The sequence below is a fragment of the Helianthus annuus genome, chromosome 4 (assembly GCF_002127325.2).
Source record: "Helianthus annuus cultivar XRQ/B chromosome 4, HanXRQr2.0-SUNRISE, whole genome shotgun sequence".
NCBI classification, from domain to species: domain Eukaryota; kingdom Viridiplantae; phylum Streptophyta; class Magnoliopsida; order Asterales; family Asteraceae; genus Helianthus; species Helianthus annuus.
The window spans coordinates 59,179,443-59,206,827 of record NC_035436.2 but is presented as its reverse complement, the minus strand read 5'-3'; the positions used below and the strand labels follow the sequence as shown (position 1 = coordinate 59,206,827).

Sequence of the window (27,385 nt, the reverse complement as noted above, 5' to 3'; positions counted from 1 at the left end):
TGCTTCCGGCAATCTGTACAGAAATGGTTTTACGATCGCCGTTTGCAAGGTATTCATGAAAAACATTTAGTTACACAATGGGCACAAAAGAAAATTTTTTAAAAAATTGAAGGGTCTAGAACCTGGACGGTTTATAGGATTGGGTTAAACACTTATTCTGTCGTAGACGGTGGAAAGGGGGGTTTAGTTGACTTTGTTAATCGAAGTTGTAGCTGCCGAGTTTGGCAGGTTTCTGGTTTACCGTGAGGGCATGTTATTGCCATGTCAAAATTTTTAGGTGAAACCGATTGTAGTAAGTATTGCTTCACGTGTTACTCAAACGAAGTCTATAAAAAAACTTATGAAGAAGCGATTAATCCTCTTCCTCATAGATCTGAATAGATCTGAATGGGAGACTCCAGAAGACCTTATCAATCTTCAACTGCCGCATATGACAAAACGCCAGACGGTCGTCCTCGAGAAAACCACCGGATCTTATCCCGCGGGGAAGAACCTACTCCCCTGTATTGTTCCCGGTGTAACTCATACGGTCATCATCGGGATGTCTGTCGGCAGCCCATGCCGTCAGAAATTCGTACTCGCAAAGGCCCAGACAAAGGGAAAGGGAAAGAAACCGATGATCCTGATCATTTTACACAATCTCCTCTATATATGTTTCCGTCTTATAACTTGTCTTATAACTTGGGAGACTTTTAATACTATAATTCCTTTTTTGTGTATTTTAATTTCTCAAATAATGTAGTAAATCTATTTAGTTGCAAATAATTAATATTGAAAATCATTTCATTACAATATGTTATTTTTTTTATATTACATGCATACATAGAACCATTAAACATTAACAGGTGTGAAGCGCACGGCGTAGAGTTCATCTGCCATGTACCGTCTGTATCTGAAACAAGCATCCTGGCCTTCGTTCCATGTTAAAGAACGATCCCGAACAAGTTTTTCCATTAGCATACATATGATGACTCCTGAATTTCTGCCAACACGATCTGTGTGATCAGGCCACACGACATCCCCTACTATTTGCATAGCACCCGTCTCATATATTTCTGAGTGTTTCCAGTACGATATACGTCCGAGAAACCACAAGAATAGAGACTCAAATTCTAGCACAATTTGATGTACTCTTCTGTGTACGCAAAATGAATCTCCGCAATTAATCGTGTCATAAATATTGGCAAAAAAATTTTTTAATTCTAGTGACTTTAGATTTATTATAAAAAGCAACCAATTTTGTTCCTTGTCCGGTATAGGAATGTAAACCTGCAAAAAGTGTATAATCTTAGGTTGTAAATCAATGTTGTAAATAAAAAAAAAATTCTTAGCAAAAGAAATATTACATCAAACAGGTTTAAGTTCTTATTCCAAAAAAAACCCTGACATTTATAAAACTAAACTAAGCTAGTCGGTATGGTCTTCCGCTTCAGAATCATACTCTACTCCTTTTTCCATTTCCGCATGATAAGCTTCAAAACGCACTTCATCGTAATATCTTTCGAAATCGAATTCCTCGTCTGAGTCTTCGTCAGCAGTAACCGTCAAACATTCTTGTGGAATAATCGGGTCCAAAGGACGTTGTCGTTCATCGGTGTTAGGTAACGGCACAAGCACCTGACACTGACCTGAACCGCTAAATGGTGCTTCACGTGTTGGCTATTGCACCGGGTTTGGGGGGTTACGAGTTTGGGAATTGTTTGGTTCGGGGTTACCTGAGGGTGGGTTTGGGTGGTTAACCGTTTGGGAAATGTTGACGTTGATATGAATGTGTAGATGAATGTTGTGTTCTTGATTCGCCATGAGGTAGAAAAAAGGGGGATGCCAGTTGAGTAGTGGACCAACATGTGTTTAAATAGGTGTGGAGTAAGAATGAGACTCGTGCTTCGGTATAAGTATTTACAAGGTAAAACAACAGTAAATATAAAATCTTAATGAAAAACGAATATAATAAAATAAAAAAACTGATTAAGCCTACCGTATCACTTTCCCAGAATGGAGGATATGTTGCTGTAGAACCATCTGCGTATCTGGTTGCATCAATATCTTGTTCATTTAACATGTCGAAGAAATTTGGCGGTAGAACTGTCCAACGATAATCGTTTGACGACACCGTCCTTGCATTTATTTCAATCTCTCATTGATACATGAGTTTGTTACACCATGCTTTTACGTGCTAAAAAATAACGGTAATTTATTTATTACAAAAATAATTAAACTGATTTTTATTACGAAATAATTTATTATTAAGGTACCATTTTTTGAATAAAACCCGCTCCAGTAAATCCAAGCAGTCCCCCCACCAAGCTTTTCCTAGTGGTGTTATCCCCGTGTATGAAGAATAGCAAGTAGGATTATCGCCATCGTAGTAAAATTTAAGTACATTTGGAGACCACTGGCGATCCTGATCCTCTTGATTGATCCAAACTGTGTTTTGTACGGAAGGAGGAATGCTTGTCATTGGTAATGTTTTAACACATATGTCTTTGTATAAAGGTGGAACACACATATATATATACACATAGAGAAGCAGTACAAATGTATTTAATTTTTTTAAACCAAAACAATACAATTATCTTACAATTACGGGTTCATCATCAAAGACGTTGTCACTTGTACTATCGGGTAACAAAGAATCATAAAATAGTAAAGCTAGTTGACGTCTCATTCGTTCCGCTGTTTTCTGACTATCTTCACCATCGTTCAACGGTTTTTTATTTATCAACCTGTGAAGATACATGCAAACCCAAACTCCAAAGTCTCCCAAAGGTCCGGACTGCTGAGGAGCATCGGTTGCATAAATAACTTCGAAGGGATAATATAACGGTAATGGTCTATCGGCATTATAACCATGAATTCGTACCCAATGGTCAAACACAAAATTTATATGACACGCCACATCCGCTCTTTCCTTTTCCAAAGTATTGAAGCTTAAAAGGCTAAAACCGCAACAAATTAACACAGTTAGCAACATGTATTTTAGAGTACTAATCAGTTAAATCGGGCTAATACCTGTCGTATATCGTCAGCGTGTAATCGACAAGGTTGAAAACGCCTAAAAACCAGTGGAGGCCTTGTATATACAACGGTACGTAAACCTATATAATTATTACGCAAAATATTAAATTAATTCAATACGAAATACATTTATCAAGAAATCAATACGTTCGTTCCACATTACCTCGTCAACAGTATTTATTGGTGGAAAAGGTTCAACCTGCCCAGTGAAATAACCGTTGAAGGTCTGGTCGACGACCCGTGATCGAAAAAATTCTAGAAATATGGGGGTAGAATACTCCAGCGATCACTTTCATTTCTTGAATGGTACAAGTGGATCATCCACCCAAATATATGTTGTTAAACATTCTAAAGTTAGTTTGAAAACAATATACCAAAAACATAAATTTATTTATTTATGGTTTTTATATACAGATGCCATTACTTACATCATCGCTTAACCAGCCGCGACCGTCCTCGCCCAGCAATGACTCCCAAAAATTTGGACCGACACAATTTCCCACAATTAGGGAAAGATGTTTATTGCCGCTATATGGATACCGTTGCTTGATGAACGCAATTTGTCTATCCTCATTCCTTAACTTTTTGGCTTGTTTATCTTTAAATCTTTTGTAAGCCACATACGGGGATAGCAAAGCTGCAGCGGGCTTTACAAGCTTTTCGGATCGTCTCAATTTGATTATTTCAGGATCCTCATTCTATAAATATTGTATATATGTATTAATTTCAAACATAACCGATGAGTAGAAAGTTACTTTTAATTTTTTATACTTACACATAGAACTTTCTAAAATTTATTTTTCTTAACTTACTTTTAAACAATTAAATCATACTGAATTTTTATATATTTATAGTGGTAATAAAAAAAATATGACCAATAATAAATATTAAACATATTAACCAAATAAAAATTTAACACTGCCGCACGCTAAACTACGTGGTGATATTGGTATCGTAACGAACCAAACTGCCACGGGCTAAATTACGTATTGAAAAACGAATTCGTGACATTATTTTTTCATGGTTTTATAAGAATAAATAGTTTTTAGCTTCATAAATATAAACATACATAAAATGAAAAAACTTACAAAATCTACATTCACCATCGGGCTCATAGAGACGTGGTATGCATTATCGGCATTATCGTAGTTGATAAATGAATCAGCAACAGCCTACAAGAAAGCATGACGGTTAAATTAACGGTTATTAGTAGATATTGTTATTATAAAAAAATTATACACAAAGCACATTACATTATCACTCTGAGTATGCGACTGTTCTTTTGGCGTTCGTACGGTCGCCGGAGTCCTGACAGTTTGTTGTTTTGGGGAACATCGATATGTTTGCAATAACTCTGACTTTAACATATCGGTCAGTCTCCGGTTGTTCTCGTGTAGCTTCTCGTCCAAGAGTGATTTAAATTGTGAAATCAGCTCATTCTCGTAATTTGATCCAAACATGGACGGAGGGGGAACAAAATTCTGTTGCGGAATTTCCTGTCGATCCGGTGGCGGATTATAACCTTCATTCGCGCCATCGTCACCAAACAAAGTGTTCATTACAGATGCCAACTGTTATTGTGGGTCGACACCGGGGGCAGGCAGCATTTCGGGTTGAATTGGACCCGTGAACCCTGTGGGCATTTGGATGGGTATTTCGGTGGCCATTTGAATCAGATTCTCGCCCGGCATTGCACTAGCATACATCCGACGTTCAGCGTCTAAATAATCTGAACTAGACAAATACCACGTGCTCCGCAGCTCATTTTTAGTGGGCAATATAAACAAAGGCGGCCTAAATTCACGTTTTTACAATGTTAAAACAAAAAAAAAGACATTAATAAAAAATTAATATCTCTCTCTTCCAACTACCCAACCCAACCCAATTTTCACACTCATTAGCAACCCCATTTTTTTACTAAATTAATATGACTTAGGTTATAAAATTTAATATAAAAAGTAAAAAAAAATAAACTTTATTATTTTAGATATGAAAAGCTACTAAAAATAATAAAAAACAATTAAAATTTAAAATAATTTTTTATAATATTTACATCTGGATGTTCACACAAAAATATACAAAAATGTGATTTTAGAATGTTAAAAATAGTAAAATTTTAAATTTTATAAGTTTAACAGCCTAAACAGTTCAATTTTAAATTTTGTTGGGTTTCCTGTTAACGGAATATGAACAGCCTAAACAGCCCACACATTATACTGAAAAATATAACATACGGAATTATCAATATTTAAAGATAAAGATTTTTACCTTTGCAGCTAGTTGAAGCATTCCATCCACAGTGACCCTCATAAACTTCTTCCCTTCTTTCCATCCCAAAAATCTGGGAATCGTCTCACTTTCAAACCATTCCCTTGAATGCTTAAATTGAGGAAAAATCTCCAACACCTACATCTACATAAGAGAATTTATTGAAATTTTATATGATTTTCGAAATAACTATATTAATTGACATTCACGGGTACCTTGAAGGGCCAGACAAATCCCGACAAAGAAAAACCTTTATCGTCTCCTTTTTGCCGATTGTGCAAATTGTATACGACACTATAAGTACTTTCCCAAAAATAATTACCCCATGGATATTGTCTGAATTCTTCTAGATTATCCACAAGGTCTAAAAGCATATTGTCAACGACATTGGTTTTTTGCCAACCCAAAAAACCTTGACCGATAAGCATGAGGAGACATATCCTCGTGGTGTCATCTTCGTTAAGCTGCCCAACGTTCTCGAATAAAGACATTATTTTTCCAAAACTAACAGTTGATCCAGGTCGAAAAAATATGTTCTTAAATAAGTTCGGGTGCTCTATAGGTGACCAAGAAGTGTGCCCAAAACGTAGCCCCGTTATTAAACAAAATTGTTTAGGGATGAATGTAAATAGGCCCCCTCGTAATCTATACGAAATACCAAGATGGGGAAAAGGAGTCGATATTTGTAGTTGTGCAACGCCTATTAAAAGAAGGCTATCACATATGGTGCATCTATTGTCTAAATATGGTCCGAAACACGTTTGCCTAATCGTTGTTTCGATCGGCGGAGTCATCACGTCACGCAAAGATTGTAAAATACACCACTTTTCTCTTACTTCAATGGTTGATTGCTATATAAGAAGAAAAAAAACAAATAAAAATAGTATACGATTTCAAATAAAAATCTTATCTTTTATTCAATAATCCGCAAACATTTTACCGGGTATGAAGGGGGGTCCATGGAAGCTTCTTCCATCTCTTGGTCGTTTGGCATGTTCCCGAAATCATTTGGCATGTTCACGTGTTGGTTGAAGTTTCCAAAAGCATCCATAGTGGGGGGCCCACAAATAATGTCGCAGAAGTGTGATTAGTGGTCCCAGACGGGTCAACGATCTTTCGGATCTTCAACGTTGGGTCTTCAAGTTAATTGCTCCAAAGTGAGAAAAAGTTTGAAAGTGTTTTGGTGTTTGTCACATGTATGGAACACGGCTGCTCGTTCTTGTTGACCCGGCTTGAATGTCGTCTGACGGGGAACAGTAACTTTATTGGAACAAGTACAGTCAAACGGCTTGGACATATGGTGGAAACGGCATAAAAAGCACCTGCAAACGGCTTGGACAGTTAACTGAAAAGGCTTGAATAAGGCGGAGGGGGGATATTCCACAGTCCTCCCAACCGCCGAGGTGATCCCACCTCGCAGACCGCCACCCAGCAAGCCTGAGTCTGTGGGTAAATCCGTTACCATAGGGGCATTGGGAACGAGCAAGACTCGAACCCGCCACCTCCGGGTTAGAATGCAGGCTGGTGGCCATTGGGCTGATACCCAATGGTTGGCTTGAATAAGGCTCGAATAAGGAAATGGCATAAAAAGCACCTGCAAACGGCTTGGACAGTTAAAAAGCACCTGCAAACGGCCAAACGACCAAGAGATGGAAGAAGCTTCCATGAACCCCCCCCCCCTTTCATGCCCGGTAAAATGTTTGCGGATTATTGAATAAAAGATAAGATTTTTATTTGAATTCATATACTATTTTTATTTGTTTTTTTTTCTTCTTATATAGCAATCAACCATTAAAGTAAGAGAAAGGTGGTGTGTTTTACAATCTTTGCGTAACGTGATGACTCCGGCGATCGAAACAGCGACTAGGCAAACGTGTTTCGGACCATATTTAGACAATAGATGCACCATATGTGATAGTCTTCTTTTAATAGGCGTTGCACAACTACAAATATCGACTCCTTTTCCCCGTCTTGGTATTTCGTATAGATTACGAGGGGACCTATTTACATTCACCCCTAAAAAAATTTGTTTAATAACGGGGCTACGTTTTGGGCACACTTCTTGGTCACCTATAGAGCACCCGAACTCATTTAAGAACAGATTTTTTCGACCTGCGTCAACTGTTAGTTTAGGAAAAATAATGTCTTTATTCGAGAACGTTGGGCAGCTTAACGAAGATAACGCCACAAGGATATGTCTCCTCATGCTTATCGGTCAAGGTTTTTGGGTTGGCAAAAAACCAATGTCGTTGATAATATGCTTTTAGACCTTGTGGATAATCTAGAAGAATTCAGACAATATCCATGGGGTAATTATTTTTGGGAAAGTACTTATAGTGCCGTATACAATTTGCACAATCGGCAAAAATGAGACGCTAAAGGTTTTTCTTTGTCGGGATTTGTCTGGCCCGTCAAGGTACCCGTGAATGTCAATTAATATAGTTATTTCGAAAATCATATAAAATTTCAATAAATTCTCTTACGTAGATGTTGGTGTTGGAGATTTTTCCTCGATTTAAGCATTCAGGGGAATGGTTTGAAGGTGAGACGATTCCCAGATTTTTGGGATGGAAAGAAGGGAAGAAGTGTATGAGGGTCACTGTGGACGGAATGCTTCAACTAGCTGCAAAGGTAAAAACCTTTATCTTTAAATATAGATAATTCCGTATATTATATTTTTCAGTATAATGTGTGGGCTGTTTAGGATATTCATATTCCGTTAACAGGAAACCCAACAAAATTTAAAATTGAACTGTTTAGGCTGTTAAACTTATAAAATTTAAAATTTTACTATTTTTAACATTCTAAAATCACATTTTTGTATATTTTGTGTGAACATCCAAATGTAAATATTATAAAAAATTATTTTAAATTTTATTTGTTTTTTTATTATTTTTAGTAGCTTTTTCATATCTAAAATAATAAAGTTTAAATTTCTTTTTACTTTTTATATTAAATTTTATAACCTAAGTCATATTAATTTAGTAAAAAATGGGGTTGCTAATGAGTGTGAAAAATTGGGTTGGGTTGGGTAGTTGGAAGAGAGAGATATTAATTTTTTATTAATGGTTTTTTTTTTGTTTTAATATTGCAGAAACGTGAATTTAGGCCGCCTTTTTTTATATTGCCCACTGAAAATGAGCTGCGGATCACATGGTATTTGTCTAGTTCAGATTATTTAGACGCTGAACGTCGGATGTATACCAGTGCAATGCCGGGCGAGAATCCGGTTCAAATGGCCACCGAAATACCCATCCAATCGCCCACAGAGTTCACGGGTCCAATTCAACCTGAAATGCAGCCTGCCCCCGATGTCGACCCACAAGAACAGTTGGCGTCTGTAATGAACACTTTGCTTGGTCACGATGGCGCGAATGAAGGTTTTAATCTGCCACCGGATCGACAGGAAATTCCGCAACAGAATTTTGTTCCCCCTCCGTCCACGTTTGGATCAAATTACGAGAATGAGCTGATTTCACAATTTAAATCACTCTTGGACGAGAAGCTGCACGAGAACAACCGGAGACTGACCGATATGTTAAAGTCAGAGTTATTGCAAACATATCGCTGTTCCCCAAAACAACAAACTGTCAGGACTCCGACGACCATACGAACGCCAAAAGAAGAGTCGCACACTCAGAGTGATAATGTAATGTGCTTTGTGAATAATTTTTTTATAATAACAATATCTACTAATAACTGTTAATTTAACCGTCATGCTTTCTTGTAGGCTGTTGCTGATTCATTTATCAACTACGATAATGCCGATAATGCCTACCACGTCTCTATGAGCCCGATGGTGAATGTAGATTTTGTAAGTTTTTCCATTTTATATATTTTTATATTTATGAAGATAAAAACTATTTATAAAAAATTATAGAAAGTGAAAATTTTCTTTCTATGTGTAAATATAAAAAATTAAAAGTAACTTTCTATTCATCAGTTATGGTTGAAATTAATACATATATACAATATTTGTAGAATAAGGATCCTGAAATAATCAAATTGAGACGATCCGAAAGGCTTGTAAAGCCCGCTGCAGCTTTGCTATCCTCGTATGTGGCTTACAAAAGATTGAAAGATAAACAAGCCAAAAAGTTAAGGAATGAGGATAGACAAATTGCGTTCATCAAGCAGTGGTATCCAGATAGCGGCAATAAACATCTTTCCCTAATAGTGGGGACTTGTGTCGCTCCAAATTTTTGGGAGTCATTGCTGGGTGAGGACGGTCGCGGCTGGTTAAGCGATGATGTAAGTAATGGCGTCTGTATATAAAAACCATAAATAAATAAATTTATATTTTTGGTATATTGCTTTCAAACTAACTTTAGAATGTTTAACAGCATATATTTGGGTGGATGATCCACTTGTATCATTCAAGAATTGAAAGTGATCGCTGGAGTATTCTACCCCCATATTTTCAGAATTTTTTTTGATCGCGGGCCGTCGACCAGACCTTTCAAAGGTTATTTCACTAGGCAGGTTGAACCTTTTCCACCAATAAATACTGTTGACGAGGTAAGGTGGAACGAACGTATTGATTACTGGATAAATGTATTTTGTATTGAATTAAGTTAATTTTTTGCGTAATAATTATATAGGTTTACGTACCGTTGTTAATACAAGGCCTCCACTGGTTTTTAGGCGTTTTCAACCTTGTCGATTACATGCTGACGATATACGACAGGTATTAGCCCGATTTAACTGATTAGTACTCTAAAATACATGTTGCTAATTGTGTTAATTTGTTGCGGTTTTAGCCTTTTAAGCTTCAATGCTTTGGAAAAGGAAAGTGCGGATGTGGTGTGTCATATAAATTTTGTGTTTGACCATTGGCTACGAATTCATGGTTATAATGCCGACATACCATTACCGTTTAATTATCCCTTCGAGTTATTTATGCAACCGTTGCTCCTCAGCAGTCCGGACCTTTGGGAGACTGTGGAGTTTGGGTTTCCATATATCTTGACAGGTTGATAAATAAAAAACCGTTAAACGATGGTGAAGATACTCAGAAAACAACGGAACGAATGAGACGTCAACTAGCTTTACTATATTATGATTCTTTGTTACCCGATAGTACAAGTGACAACGTCTTTGATGATGAACCCGTAATTGTAAGATAATTGTATTGTTTTGGTTTAAAAAAATTAAATACATTTGTATTGCTCTCTATGTGTATATATATGTGTGTTCCACCTTTATACAAAGACATATGTGTTAAAACATTACCAATGACAAGCATTCCTCCTTCCGTACAAAACACGGTTTGGATCAATCAACAGGATCGGGATCGCCAGTGGTCTCCAAATGTTCTTGAATTTTACTACGATGGCAATAATCCTACTTGCTATTCTTCATACACGGGGATAACACCACTAGGAAAAGCTTGGTGTGGGGGGGGGGGACTGCTTGGATTTGCTGGAGCGGGTTTTATTCAAAAAAAAGGGTACCTTAATAATAAATAATTTCGTAATAAAAATCAATTTAATTATTTTTGTAATAAATAAATTACCGTTATTTTTTAGCAGTAAAAGCATGGTGTAACAAACTCTTGTATCAACGAGAGATTGAAATAAATGCAAGGACGGTGTCGTCAAACGATTATCGTTGGACAGTTTTACCGCCAAATTTCTTCGACATGTTAAATGAACAAGATAATGATGCAACCAGATACACAGATGGTTCTACAGCAACATATCCTCCATTCTGGGAAATTGATACGGTAGGCTTAATCAATTTTTTTTATTTTATTATATTCGTTTTTCTTTTAGATTTTATATTTACTGTTGTTTTACCTTGTAAATACTTATACCGTATACACCGAAGCACGAGTCCCATTCTTACTCCACACCTATTTAAACACATGTTGGTCCACTACTCAACTGGCATCCCCCTCTTTTCTACCTCATGGTGAATCAAGAACACAACATTCATCTACACATTCATATCAATGTCAACATTTCCCAAACGGTTAACCACCCAAACCCACCCTCAGATAACCCCGAACCAAACAATTCCCAAACTCCTAACCCCCCAAACCCGGTGCAACAGCCAACACGTGAAGCACCATTTAGCGGTTCAGGTCAGTGTTAGGCGCTTGTGCCGTTATCTAACACCGATGAACGACAACGTCCTTTGGACTAGATTATTCCACAAGAATGTTTGACGGTTACTGCTGACGAAGACTCAGACAAGGAATTCGATTTCGAAAGATATTACGATGAAGTGCGTTTTGAAGCTTATCGTGCGGAAATGGAAAAAGGCGTAGAGTATGATTCTAAAGCGGAAGTTGATGAGGGCCGCCTCCTTCTGATCGTCCTCACCAAGGTCCGGCATTTCTGTCTCCACCTTCTTGTAATATCGGTCAAACCTCTCACATTCCAACCGCAGGACACGAATCCTGGTGGATAACGCGTCGACGGTCCGGTTGTGGTCTGGACCACGTAGTTGCCCAAAAATCTGTTGAACACAAACCCAGAGCCCCCCCTGTCCGCGTCGTGGAGGATCGGTCATGGCCTCCTCCCAAGCTTCGCACAGAGCAATATCTAAAATATCTGTCCAGGAATTGGCCATTTTCAGGTGGGTCGTTGACGGCGTCGGAGAAGCTTTATAGTGAAAACGGCTGAGAATGTTTGATTTGAAACGGCGTGGTGAAAAGTGAACGTGGTGAGGGTTTATATAGTGGGTAAATTAGGGGTGTTGAAACGTCGTGTGCAACGGTTAAAAAAGGTTGTTGAGTTTCTTTTAATTTTGTTAACTTTTTAAGTTTATTTTTCTAATGAACGGCCCAAACAGATTTAAAATTATTTTCTATTGTTTGGGCCTAAACAGCCCACATGCTACGTATGGACGGCCCAAACAGATTACTTTTCTAATTTTTTTTGCATGGTAATTTATTTTGCATGGTAATTTACTGCAATAATATATATCGAATGAAAAACAAGTAAACTTTTATTATTATTTAATACAAATTACATAAAAGACATATAAACATTTCAGCTATAATACGCCAAGCAAGCAGTCTTCAGATAACAACATAACTTCGCCAAACCGCTGCTTAGGACTCGGTTGAAAACCGAGAGCAAATCGAAAATTAGGAGTGAATCTATTCTCTTCTTCTGGAATTCGAGTCAAAACGCCGTAGCAATGATAAAGATGCGTCTTGAACTCGCAAGTTCCATCCACACTCACTAGGTAAGTAGAGGTGGCATTTCTGAAGAGAAGGACACTCCAATATGAGAAACGATATCAAAAGCTAATTTGACAATTAAAGCCCAGGAGCACGTCTTTTACACTAACAGATACGTGAGGTTTCATAAATCTTTCTTGCCTTTGATACATGAAAACATCTATGAGAATCAAATAAAGAAGGAAGGATAATATTTTCTATGAGAATTAAGTGTGATAGAGGGATCCGTTTAACAAGCAGACACAAAAAAAAAAAAAAAAAAAAAAACAAGTGGGTAAATATATAGGGGAAGAGACGGTGAAACGGCTCGAACAACACATTGAAACGGCTCGAACTATAGGTTGAAACGGCTTAAGACAGCTGTACCAGCTTAACGCAGCTGTACCGGCTTAAGCCAGCTGAAACGACTTAAAAAGCTGCTGAGACGGCATAAACAATGGGGGAAACGGCTTGGCTTGCAGCAGTGGGGTCCACGTGTGTACGGTAACTGCTCGGCTCCAACCCAAGCACACGGCTTGGCTCACTGAAGGTACTCGGCTAAGTTCTTTCAACAGGAGCCGATTGAAACGGCTTGGCTAAGTTCTTTCAACAATGGTTGGACACGTGGCGTCTTCTGAAACACCTTCAAGCCGTTACAGGCTTGGTCAGACATGTGGCGTTGAATGGTTGGCTAAGCGTTGAAAGTATTTCTTGTGCCGTGAGGGGTGCCAGTTGACTAATTTGGAAAAGACGGCATTGCAGTGGCTATTTTCGTAGTTTTCCCTTTCTAAAAAGTGAAACAAGTCACTTTAACATATGCAAATGAAGTACTAAATTCATTTGGGATGGTAAAGTGCTTGAAAGTTGAATGTTATAACTTATAAGCACCAAAATAGTAATTTAAGAGATTTCAACTTTCTCTCTCCTATATCTATTATATAGTAGTAAAGATGTATGAAAACTTTTTTATGTACTTTTAAATAGATAGTAGAAAAAGTGCATCCAAATAACGTAATTAATGTAATGATAAGAGTTAAATGCCTGGATAGTCCCTGTGGTTTGCACTTTTTCACCTTTAGTCCCTAACTTTCTAAAATTACCTCTATAGTCCTCAACTTTTCAATTTTCATTCCCGGATAGTCCCTGGCGCGGATGAGGTTAGTTTTTGATATTAAGTGGATGTGAAATTACAAAATTACCCTTACTATTAAAAATAACAATAAAACATTAAAAATCTAATTTATTATTTAAAAACAAAAATGGGCCATACCTTTTCTATATAAAACAACCACTAAAAAATCAAAAAGCGTTTAGCTAGGTGATCAAAGACTACCTGCATACATATTATTCTGATAATCTTCAAAGTTTCCATCCCATATGACATATGAGCCAAAACACAAATGTTCTATAGTATTCAATAAAAAAAAACTAAAAATCCCCGCTTCAAATGAATCACAGTTCATTACTCAATATAGATTTATATCTATCCAGCCATCTCCTCAATTTCCACTAGTGAATCAAGATCCAAATGAAAAGAATGGAAGAATTAAAGGGTTTCTTTCCTTTGATGGTTTCTGAGACGAACCCAACAATGGGTGATCAAAGACTGATAGCGACCAAAGGGTGATACAAGCATGGCGACCTGAAGCAGCATCGTAGGCAAAAAAAAAAAACGACCTGCTTCACGGGACCGCAACTCTTCTTGTCATCTGAAGCGATTTCCAGATCGCCTTCGTTGGAGAACAAACCATCATCGTCTATGGTTCCAGCCCCATCCGTTAAGAGAGGGATGATGTTAGGGCAAACCCAACTCCAATAAGAGCTCTTATGGCTTTCTTGGTGTGAAATTTTGGGTGTTTCTTGCAACTGGGTTTATGATAACATGATTTGGTGTTTAAGGTGTTGTTTGGATTTTGATGAGAAAAAGAGAGGGGGTTTGAAGAAGATCGCAATGGTGGATTTTGTGGCAGGGGTGGTGATGATAGCGGCGGCAGTGATGGTGGTTGTGGCAGGGGTGGTGGTGGTCAGTGGTGATGGCGGCGGTGGAGGTGGTTGTGGTACCATAGAGAAAGAGCAGGGATAAAGAGAAGAGATGGGATAATCTGTGTATCTATATTTACATATAGATATATATTATATATCTTTTATAAGAAATGGGTCCTACAAAAATATATTTATTTAATAGTTATTTAATTTACTTTGTTTTATTATAAGGGCATTTTGGTCAATTTACACTCACTTAACACCAAAAACTAACCCCTATCTGTGTCAGGGACTATCCAGGAACGAAAATTGAAAAGTTAGGGACTATAGAGGTAATTTTAGAAAGTTAGAGACTAAAGGTAAAAAAAAGGCAAACCACAGGGACTATAGAGGTAATTTTAGAAAGTTAGGGACTATAGAGATAATTTTAACTCTAATGATAATTTCAAATTGTTCCATACCTTGTAAACTGCTCCAAACTCACCCCATCCGAGCTTATTTTCTTCAGAAAAATCATTTGTTGCTGCCTTCACAATACTGAAGTCATACTGAAAAGATTCCAGTGTGCTGATATCCATAGTTGGTTTACCTATTAGAAAGAAAGAGAAGTTAGAAGTTGTTTTAGCTAAAATTGTGTTTTACTCTATAGGAAATACTCATACAAGTGGTATGTTGTTTGATAGGAAAATGCAAGTTGAGAAGTTTTACTCTTTAAGACAAAACTATTTCTCCCAATATAAACAACTATTAGACTAGTCCAACTAAGAATTGTAAGTTTCAAACTTAGAACTTGTTCTTACTTTGAAGGGTTGCAAGAGGTGTCATTCGCCTTTTCTTCATTCTAAACATCATAATCATACAAAATGAAGAGATTATTATAACTAGGGTAATAGTTATGATTTTCGCACTTCTTGGCATGTTATTCTGTTTGGCTGCAGAAAACAGAAAATGTTGTGATGAACAATGTTTAGATTGAATACAAAACAGTCTCATGCTAGTGTTGTCACATCATAAAAACATCTCATGCACCATCTCAGACTGATATTGTGAAGGTTGGTAGGACCGTCAAAACTCTCATGCAACCATCCAGAATAATAAAGTGGCATAAAACACTAAAAGACGTGCCGAGTAACTTTTCAGATCATAAAACCATACATACTTTAATATAAAAACTTACCCACCAAATAACAAAAACACAAAAATATGCGACAGAATCATCACTAGTTAAATGTCATTTTACCAGTTTAGTTTAAAAGTTTATTTTTCACATGTGGGTTCAAAAAGGTTTTACCGTTCCATTTTAGTCCACTGAGTTAACCTCATTCATTTTTTCTGTTAACAAAAAGGGCAATTTGGTCATTTTATATGGCCGAATTACCCTTCTAGTTAACAGAATTACATATAAAATGACTGAATTGCCCTTCTCGTTAACAGAAAAAATTGATGACTCAAACCAATGAAACCTTTAGACTAAACTAGCAAAATGTCTCAAACCACAAGGACTAAAATGGCATTTAACTTTTTTTTCCATCACTCGTTTGTGTACTCGAGAGACCACAAACCACTGGGAGATGATTTTGTAGAAAAATTAACTCAAAAAACATTATCTAAAAGAACAAGTCTAACAATAGCAAAAACATGATTAGTGACAAAAATTCTTAAAAACATCCCGTAAAAGCATCTCTTGTGTGGATGCTCTTAACCGATAGTTTCTCTCCATCATACTGTCCGTTCACACAGACATTCGGTTTGAAACCACGGTAGCTCTCTTCCACGTGAGCATATATTATTTTTAACTATTATGAAAAAGATATAATTTGTACCTGATGGATAAGGTTGTGGGATTGGCGAACGTAGCGATGGTGAAGGTTGTGAGATTGGTGATGGTGGAAAGACAGGATTACCCACGGAAGTAAACTGATGTGTATGTGGACCAACGTTTTCAGACCCGGACCGGACCGGCCGGACCGGTCGGGCCGGGAGTCGGAAGGTTCGCCGGGCCGGTTCACTTGTTCAGACCGTTCATGCATCAGACCGGCGGTCTGGCCGGTGACCGGCGGTTCGCCCGGAGATCCAGTGGGAGAGGTCGGCCCGGTGTGGGTGCTACTTCTGTTTCTATACATCTCGACTGCAACTCCCATTCCGGCGACGTGCTTCTCCGGCGAAATCATCATCCCAGTTACAAGTATTTCCGGTGAAAAGGTTTGCCGGACTTGAATGACGAAGAGTAGAACGTTTCTGATTATGATCCGTTCGTTAATGTTTGTTTGAATGGAGGATGAATTTGCTAAAGAAAAGAGGGTCTTTTAAACAAATGGAGGTGGTCTGCAAAACTTTTTTGGGAAAGATAAGCTTGACAAAAGTCAATTTCTTAAATTTGATTTATTTTCATTTCATGTCCATGTAGTATTAATATTAGAATTGTTTATATAGTTTTTTTTTTATATTTCTCTTTTCTTAAATGTTTATATTATTAATTATGTCATCCGGTTCTTAAACCCGGTTCGACCGGTCCGCCCGATTCGACCAGTGAACCAGTAAGATATTCGGTTCGATACCCGGTCCGGTTATAAAAACAATGTGTGTATCATATCTAATATAACACGAAGCTCTTACATTTTCATTAACCATCCCATTAAGCCACTATGTATTATTCAAGCACTTGCTACACTGCTGCTCCGATAGGTCTGGAGTACACTGCACAAGCCCATAGATGGTAGACGAACTTGAAGCAGCCCTTTTGGTTCGGGCAGACTTGTCGCAACTTAACAATGGAGTCATTAATACAACGCCTACACACTTCTGGGCTGATCATGTCGCCCCGACAAAGGGCGATCGATTTAACTGCATCATAGCCTTGGCCAGTGGAAGATTTTTCTGATACATGCTATTTACGGTAGGCAATGAAATCGTCTTGAGCTAAGGTGGTAGTGGTGTAGATTAAACATATGGAAATAAAAGATAAGTTTATAAGAGAAGTTTTCCTGACATAGTTTTTGCGATTGGAGAGAGAGGAAATGTAGGATGTTTAAGTAGTTGCGTAATATATACAAACCATTCTCTCGGGTCAGAAGGAAGGGGGCATAGAAATTACAAAGAACCCACAATTCCTTATGAAATATCCAATGTACTTCTAGCATCTTTATTATTTGAATCAAACTAAACAAAACAAACAATTTGAATTAGGGTTCCAAATATATACCAACCGTTACCTATCTCTAATAAGAACCACTGATATGACCCGTAGGCGATGTAACGCGAGTCTGTTGCAAACATCGAATGTATTAGTTCAAATTTTATGTTATGCATTAACCTTTTGAAACGCTTGTTTCCACGTACTCGGTTTAATGTAACATATATAAGCATCACGGTTACATTAAAACGTAAAGTAAATCGAGTTTATTTCATACAGTTATAATGTAACATACAAAAAAACATAAAGCGTGTATACATAATTAAATGACATGTTTAATTAAAAGAGGCTTGTCTTAGCTTTAAAAGATGGAAACTAGAAAAGGAGAAAAAAAGAAAATACTTTCACATCAAGGGGTAACCATGGTGTTTTACAAAGTGAAAGGGCCAAATTAGTCGGGAGTAGGGTTGTTCACGAGCCGAACCAAACCGATCGGACCTTTGCTCGTGCTCGGTTCGTTTACAAACCGAACCGAATCGATCCGAGCGTTTTTTCAACCGAGCCAAAGACGAACGAGCGTCTTTCGATCTGAGTATTTTTCGAACGAGCGTCGAGCGAGTATCGAGCGTCGCATAACAAATAGAAAAGTGACGATGGGGTTGTTACTTTTTAGAGTAAAGTGCAGTTTTCATCCCTAAAGTTCCGTCCAATTAGAACACAGGTATAAATTTATTAAGTAACAAGGAATAGAAAAAAACACCCAACTGGTTCTACCGAGATCATCTAAGCAGAAAGATGAATCATCGACCAGTTGAAGCAGACCTTTGATCTATGAGAAGCTTAAAATCGAATGAACTGAATGAAGCAAAACCTTAGGGAGTTAACGTCTTGGCGACAAAGAATTCGAATTATGATGGTTGATGCGAGGTTGTAACTAAGATTATATACTTCTAAATTGAATGACGGGTTGACACTTGAGTATCAATCGACACTTCACATTTCAGTGTTTTGACATTTTGACTCAATTACTCTGGATTATTGTGCAATAGACTATTGGTATCGGCCTTCAACTCTATGATTAAATGGGCTCTAGTTGGATCCTGGACCAAACATTATTAATGTGCGCCTCTAGTTATTCTATTTATATATATATATATATATATATATATATATATATATATATATATATATAGGGGGAGGTTCATTTGAGAAGAAAATTAAATTGAGAAGAAAAAGAACAAAGGGTACAATTGTAAAACATTAAATAGTTTTTCTTTCATCTCATTTATTATTATTTTTGACTAATTAATTAGTCATAAAATCTATCATCCTCCATACAAAAATTTTTACCTAGACACATCAAAATTTATCCTACACGTTTTTGAAATTTATCCTACACAGACTGAAATTTATCCTACACAACTCATAATTCATCCTACACACCTCATAATTTATCCTACACTTTAAATTAAATTTTTTTCTTCTTTGAAAAAATATATTTTTTGAAAATAAGTTACAAATTTAATTTAGTTAGCTATTAAAAAGGAAGACTAACAATTAATGATCTATCTAATTTTACCAATATACCCTTACACCCATATTAAATACAAAAATTAAATGAAGTAAAATGAAACATTCTTATTGGTTGAAGTTTGTTCTTTTTTATTCTTACAAAAAAAATTCTTCTCATTTGAACCATCCACTATATATATGTATGTATGTATATAGATATTAAAAATAATTTGAGCCAACCGAGTCGAACCGAACTGAGCAGACCTTTGCTCATGCTCGGTTCGTTTCAAACCGAACCGATCCGAACCGAGCGCCTTTTTCAATCGAGCTGAATCGAACGAGCAAATTCCGAACATTTTTCGATCGAGCATCGAACGAGTCTCCGAGCGTCGAGCAATTTGAACAGCCCTAGTCAGGAGGTATAAACATTAACGAATTTGGTTTTTAGTATACATACATACATATATATATATATATATGTGTGTGGGGGGGGGGGTTAGATTCATTTGTGAATAACCCCTTGATAGTGAACTGTGTGAACTAATGCTAACCCTTGATTATCTATACACAAGTGTAAATTCAAGAAGTTCTTTGTTATTAGACCTATTCATCATGCTCCATTCCATGATCACTATTAGTGAACAAGCTTGTATGGCTATTCTTGGCTAAATTTCTTGTATTGCTTGGGTAAAGATGAAGCTTGGTATAAATTAGACGTTTAATCTTTAGCAACGTGTTGTGATTATGTTTTTTATCATTCTTTCTACCCATTTTCTTTGTTGATGTGACTTTGTTCTTCTTCATTGGTCTTTGATCTTGTGAGTGTTCTTGATAACTTAGTGGGGTAAAGCTCATAAATACACTCATGGTGTATATGACAACCTATATATTGGTGAAAGGGTCTCATTTTGGTAGTGGTTAATCCATTTTTGGGTTGAAAAACTCACATTTTAAAACTAGCCCTCGATTATCAAGAACTTCATTCGAGCATGTACGATCTATATATTAGGCTTCAATGTTTAGCCAAAACTTGGTTAGCTGATATCCCCTGCACATTCTTTATGCTAGGCTTTGGCCCGGATCAAGAGTTACTAAACTCATGTTAAAATTTATACATCTTCATATACAATTTATTATTATAACGTCCCTCGTTAAATAAAGATCAATCACCTCTATTTTATTATTAAAACATGTGTCCCAATGAGGTAGCGCGACCCTGACTAAGGCGACTACATTGTCATATCAACAACATTATCACCAAGTACTTATGTCTTTGATGGATCGTAAAGAGATCACAACTAAAGAGGCATGTGAGGTGGTAATGTTGTAGAAGAAAAAGAGTAGTTAAAAGTCTTTAATCTAGACCTTGCGTTCGCTTAATTAATAAACTTTCCAATAGATTGAGGGTTAAGGTAACCTTACCATGAGCCTTCTAGTATAACCTCAAAGATATATTTTGTGAACTCAATAAAAACTCGCCGGTAACCTTATCTAGGAGTGGTGTATTTTTAATATATTCACTACACCACAAAGCTAATACCTTAACATTAATTAATCTCAAGTGCATTTCATCCCAAAGCAATACGTCTTATGATTTGATATTCTCTACTTATTTACTATTACTCACATTTATTTTGTCTTTTAATGTCTACAAACCAAACAAATATACCTAATTAAACTAGTTGGTAACAAAAGAACACTTAGAGTAGTAAAATTCGTGTCATTTTTGTTCGATCTTTGGTTCTTACATAAACTTTACTACGAAACGATAAGTACACTTGCCTATTGTGTGTCTTAAGTAAGTCTAAGTAAAAGTCATTTTTTTATAAATATAAAACATTGATGAACATGTTCAAAAAGTTACACTAAAACACACTTAAATCATGCACATTTGTTTTCTCAAAGTCGTTGTTAGTATACGACTCGTATACTCAAATAGCAGACAAGCCTGATGTTATCCGCCATGTAGACAACCCGTATGGATCTATACACGTCAGATATGCGACCCACAAACTAATCAATATCAAATATTCCCAGAGATCGTATCCCTGTCTACACTTATAGGGGTTGAATATGTGTTAGGGTGTTGAAACAAGGTTTAAGAGCGTTTGATTAACTTGTGCCTTTCTCAAGGAATATAATTTTAAACTTTTATAAGGCTATAGTCATACAAGTCATATATATACGTGTGGGAGACTGAGTTGAAAACGCGTGGAAAGTAAATGATCCTGACCACAAGCCCAAGGATTATCGGGTCTTTTACTCCAGAGAAAATTCAATGAGGAAATAGTCAATATTCAGTAGTGAATAGTGGTTATCAGAAATTCTGTGGACGAAATTGAATCACTTTATTTGTTTTAGAGTAAACTGCCATTTTGGTCCCTGTGGTTTGGTCAATTTTGCCACTTTAATCCAAAACTCAAACTTTTTGCATCCGGGTCCCTGTGGTTTCAGTTTTATTGCCATTTTGGTCCAAAAATGAAATCAGGTCATATTTGTCTTCTAAAATCCTGTTATTTTGTCATTTTCCGCAGGGGCAAAATGATCATTTCTTTTTTATAAATAAATATCATATTTTATAAGACAAATATGACCAGATTTGCCTCTGAGGAAAATGACAAAATTGCAGGATTTTTATAAGACAAGTATGACCTGATTTCATTTTTGGACCAAAATGGCGATAAAACTAAAACCACAGGGATCCAGATGCAAAAGGTTTGAGTTTTGGACTAAAGTGGCAAAAGTAACCAAACCTCAGGGACCAAAATGGCAGTTTACTCTTTGTTTTAAATGTTCGCTTTATTTACTGACGATGCACAGTATAGGTATATGGTTGGTATAGTAATAAAAAAATCAAAGAAATAATATCGTGATATTCCAAAAATGAAAAAAAAAAAAAACTGATATAAAATTTACATCACGTAGAAATCAGCTTAGCAAAAGATAAAGTGAGACAGTTAATAAGTTTAATTAAAGTTGAGTGAATGGTGGGGTGTTCGGTAAATGGGTTTACCGATGTTTACCGCCGCCGCCAACTTTTTCCCCGCATTCATGTTATCGAATTGGTGGCCAAAGTCGGTGAAGGTTTATCGAGTCAGGGAGAGGGAGGGAAGGGGGAGAGAGAGAGATGAGTGTGTGGTGGAGTCCATTCCTTCTCAATCAATCATACATTTTTCTTTCTTTTTTTAAATAGTTTACCTAAACCCGATTAGGTAAACCACCGCCAACGTTTTTGAGCAACGGGTAAACTAATTAGGTGAATTGACGTAACAATGTTTGATTGGTTGAATGGGGAGTTTACCTATTCCAAATAGGTAACCACTCCCTTCACCCTAATCTAATCTAATATAATCTAAATTTTAATAAAGGACTCCAAATAATGCCAAATGACGCTCTCTCATTTAATTTAATAATAATATTATTAATATTAGTATATTAGATTAAATATACCTAACTAATATTAATAATACATAATGTTTATCTTTATCTCTATTATTATGGATATTATTATTTATTGTTATGTATTTATTTATCAGGACTCGTGCGTTGGACAAACTTGTCAAACAGTGCTGCGACTGGCCAGTCAAACGGGAAAAAATATATGAAAAACGTTGAACCCCACACGCATGTTCGGTGCGTTAACTCACAAAATTTAGAATGAAACGAAAAAACTTAGGAAAGATAAAAAGTATGGTGAACCAAATTTGAAAATAAAAAAGAGTTGGGATTAAATTGTAAAAGATGAAAAACTTTGGGTTAAAAGTAAAAAAAAAACAAAAAGTCTAAATTGCAAAACTAAAGTTATTTATTAATCTTAAATAAAGATAAGGATAAAAATAATGATGTCTATATATTAGTTATTAATATAATATTAATATTAAAAGAAATTTATTAAATAAATATGAATAAAATTTATGAGGTTAAGGAGAGAATGTCATGTGGTATTATTTGTAGTCTTTTATTATAAGTTATATTATTATTATTATTATTATTATTATTATTATTATTATTATTATTAAATGAAAATCTTTAACGACATATGTTACATTTTGGTGTTTTCTCACATTTATTTTTCTGGAATCGTCTCCTACTTCTTTTAACAGCTTCGGTGTAATTGGTTTGCAACAGGATAGGGCTATACATGTCGGCACCTTATCCAAGTTCGAATCCTTGAATAGTGGTGTTCTCCCAGATTATTGGCATATATTTGTTGGATTCGAACTTGAGACCCTAGGAGTAAACCACTTTGTGGAAAAACCCTTGACCAACTGGGCTATACCATATTGGTGGATTTCTGTGCTACTAAATAATAATTTTAAATAATAATTATCCTGTTTTTCTCTCCTATGAAATAATTTTAAAATTCTTCAAGTCAAGAAAAGACTAAAAGCAACACGAGATCGTCAAAAGAGTTATGTAGATAACAGACGAAAACCTTTGGAATTTCAAGTAAGAGATAAGATATTGTTAAAAGTTTCTCCATAGAAAGAAGTAGTCAGATTCGTTAAAAGAAGAAAGCTAAGCCCAAGGTATGTTGGACCTTTTGAGATTACTAGAAGAATAGGACTCGTAGCTTATCAGCTACAACTGCCAGAGGAAATGGCAGGAATACATGATGTGTTTCATATATGTAATCTCAAGAAATGCTTAGCAGATGAATCATTAGTGATACCTCTGAAGGACATAGAGGTAAATGAGAAACTTAAGTTTATAGAGAAACCCATTCAGATTGAAGAAAGAAAGATCAAGAATCTCAAACACAAGAAACTAGTTCTGGTCAAAGTAAAATGGGATTCCAAGAGAGGACCAGAATATACTTGGGAGCTCGAATCAGAGATGCAAAGAAAATATCCACACCTGTTCCAGTAGACCTCGAGGACGAGATCTAAAACATGGTGGGGAGGATATAACAACCCTCCTAAAACCCCTTAACCTAACCCTAAACGTCCCTGTTATACCCCGTATACGAGAAATGGACCCTAATAACATTAATATTTATAAAAATCAAACAAAAACACAAAAATAGGGTTGTCGTAGGCCGCGACCCGGACCCCCTGAACTGTCGCGGGGAGCGAGCTAGTTGACTTGCCGGACACACAAGTCCGCCACGTGTATGGTTACCTATCAAGGCTACACCTTTGACTCACCAAGGCTAGTGCCTGGCCAGTCTACCTCGCGGTTCGCGAAGGCCGACCCTGTAACTCTCGCGGGGCGCGAGCCGCCCTTCGGCCAGGCTATAAATAGGAGTCGAGAGCCTCATTTGTCACAGTTCAAATTTCTTTCTTTTCTCTGATCACCAGTAGGCTAAAACTCTTGGGATATTATACCCCTATAAAGCGAAGCTCTGCCTCGTTGCAAGTATTATAACCCCTGATCACATATTTATTATCCTACTCGATTGATCTAGGGCTCCGTAACGCATGTCAAGGCTCTGCCTGACTCAGTCGTTGGAGTTCTGTCTCGTGTTACACCCGATTGATCTAGGACTCCGTAATGCATGTCAAGGCTCTACCTGACTCAGTCATTGAAGTTCTGTCTCGAGTTGTACGGTTAATATGATTTAGGTTATCTTACTAACACGTGTGCATTGTAATTTTTAATAGATAATAACCAGGAGATTCACCAGGAAGCTTTAGTTTTACCTAAGTAAACAATGTGAGTACATCTTACTTTTTGGTCACTTTTTTTACCACAACCTGAAATGTTTTCGATTATACTTAACAGTGATTGAGTCTATGTATTCTACAATTACTGCCGATATGGTGGGGTTCTGTATACATTATTATAATCCATTACTATTGGACAAAGAGTTAGCCAATGAGTAACATGACCCACAAGTCAGGTGTTGACAGTACTGAATGAGTAACTGTGTAGATATAAACATTGTAATCACTCTCAATACTATGAAGTTATAAAACTATTTTGATTAAACTGGGATGCACTCGCCGGTATTTCTTGCTGATAAAACTTTTTTAAAATGCGTTTCAGGTAACTTAATGTGAAGCTAATAGAAGCCAGCTGGAGAACACTGAACGCTTGGAAAAGTGGCCATAAAAGTTATCTAAATAAAAATGAGTTTTGTTTTCAATAAACTAGGGTTTATCCCTATAAATGTATTGTAATGAAAACTTGGGTTTTATCCCATTTATTTATTATAAAACGTTTGGTGTTTTAACTCTGATAAAATATTTCCTAATTATGGTCCCGATGTCTCATTTCCGCTACCAAATTAAAAAACACCGATACCACCCACTCTGCATAATCGTCTGCGGCCGCCCACCTCCCGGGGCAGGGGTCGGGGCTGCGACAGAAGGGATGAGTGTGCTAATAGAAATAGCGGTGGACGCCAATGAAGAAATAGTGGTTAACCAAGAGGTTAGTCCAAGGGTCGAGTCTCGTCAAGTAGGGTTAATCCATCCTTTCCTCGATCGATGGTTGGGTCATCTTCTAATCTGTCACCTGCATAGTGAAACACACCGTGACTTGCAACAAGGAGAATGGGGTGGGGGTTGCTGTAACACCCACTCCGTAACCCGGGTGATTGTGCACAATTGATACACTTACAGCGGAAACAAACCAAACTTTCATTAAAACTTATAATAGTCTGAGTACAACACTTTATTTATTTACAAACTTTTGGCAACTAAGAACTCCTTGATCTTCTAAACTCCACAACTGTCAAGTAGTTCCTATAGCTTTCCTCACGACTCACCTGAGATAAGTATACTCAAAACATCGTCAGATATATACTGGTGAGCTCATACTATACAATTTTTATAAAGACAGACCCCAGTTTACATTATATGCATACACAATATGGGCATGTGACCACATTATAGTCAGGTTGGGCCTCATTGAACCTTATAGGTCACATTTGACTTGTCACAAACCACCGTACAAGAGACATACTGGTCCTCCAGCTGTGTCCCCCTACGGCCGTCACATAGGTATGAGTGTGTGTCGCTGGACCTTATAAGCACGAAGTGCCTGTGGGTACAACACCTTATTACCCTTCCCAAAGTGACACACCTCATTAAGCATAATAGGATCCCACATACCCCTACTGACACATGCATACTGCAGCATTCTCATTATTACCAGTTATGGACGAGTATACTATCACAGTTTAAAAGACAAGTATGATGACTCACCTGATTAGCAATTGCTTAACAGCCGCTAGTAATACTGGGTTATGTCTCAAGGTCCTGACACAATTACATAATCCTAGGTTAGGTAATGGTACACCTAACTAGTCATTATCATGGTTGGATATTGGTTAACCCTACCTTGTTTAAGCATGGGTGATCAGTCCATGCCTAACTAAGGCTAGGCTACCCAATACCTACCCCTGACAATAACCCTAGTACCTAAAAATAATACTAACACTACTACTACTAATATATTATTACTAATAATAAAACTAATATTAACTACTAAAAATAAATAATAAATAACTAAACATAAACTTAAATGAGAGTATAACTCAAAACTATCTACGGCACGTTGATGTAGAGTTTCCCTACTCCTGCTCCTACTCGCGCTCCAAAAACGACTATTAACAACACCCAACGGGGTATCGTATACTCAGGATTCTCTATACTAGAGCATTCCCGTTAAAGAAACTGGTACCTAAACAAACTACCAAGACTCTTATTTAAAGCAAGCAAGCAGGCACCTCAAATCCTTTATCGATGTGGATTCAATTGACGTGCCTACCTACCTGCTTGACCTGCTAGCTTGCTTGCTTATATATATTAATTCAGCTGCTTAACTCGTTTTTCTTGTATAACTTTTAAAATATGATGTTTTATAAAACGACGAATATGTCATTAGAACGAGCATATTTTTATCTACGTTTTAACCTAAGTTTCATTAAAAACGGAGTAAGGTAAATAAAATAATATATTTAATTATTAATATTAACGGTCTCCTATATTAGCCAAGGTTTGTCAAGATATTTCACCTTTCACACAATCATCTTACTCGTTTAACAATATATGAAATATAAATTACATATTTCACACGTTTATAACCAGCACATTAAGGTTCGGGGTATTACATCCTTCCCTCCTTACAAAAATTTCGTCCTCGAAATTTTTCATTACTTAAAAAGATGAGGGTACTTATCTTTCATTATGTTTTCTAGTTCCCATGTAAAGTTGGGTCCATGACGTGCGTTCCACTTGACTTTGACTAACGGGATTTCCTTCTTGAGTAACTTTTTAACCTTCCTATCTTCGATTTGTAGTGGTTCTTCAATGAAGTTGAGTTTTTCGTCAACCTGTACGTCTTCCAGGGGT

The 27,385-nt window shown here is 36.7% G+C and overlaps 1 protein-coding gene across 5 annotated transcripts; it reads right to left on the bottom strand.

The window, feature by feature from the left end:
- Positions 1-823: 823 nt before the first annotated feature.
- LOC110934743 (cysteine-rich receptor-like protein kinase 7) lies at positions 824-16,840 on the bottom strand. 5 transcript variants are annotated; one of them, XR_004891134.1, is made up of 12 exons: positions 16,264-16,840; positions 15,241-15,372; positions 14,902-15,029; positions 6,227-6,608; positions 5,502-6,137; positions 5,287-5,430; positions 4,272-4,812; positions 4,107-4,190; positions 3,447-3,716; positions 3,182-3,316; positions 3,013-3,098; positions 2,529-2,939 (listed from the first exon to the last, which is right to left on the bottom strand). XR_004891134.1 is itself a non-coding variant. In XM_035988916.1 (8 exons), exons 2-6 carry the CDS (start codon positions 15,356-15,358, stop codon positions 3,311-3,313), a joined length of 606 nt encoding a protein of 201 aa, XP_035844809.1. In that variant the 5' UTR covers positions 15,359-15,372; positions 16,264-16,840; the 3' UTR covers positions 2,529-2,939; positions 3,013-3,098; positions 3,182-3,310. The 5 variants fall into 5 exon arrangements, 4 of the variants coding, with proteins under 4 accessions (XP_035844808.1, XP_035844810.1, XP_035844809.1 ...); XM_035988916.1 differs by lacking the exons at positions 4,272-4,812; positions 5,287-5,430; positions 5,502-6,137; positions 6,227-6,608; XM_035988915.1 differs by lacking the exons at positions 2,529-2,939; positions 3,013-3,098; positions 3,182-3,316; ... (4 more) ...; positions 5,502-6,137; positions 6,227-6,608 and adding an exon at positions 824-1,269.
- Between the last annotated feature and the right edge of the window lie 10,545 nt (positions 16,841-27,385).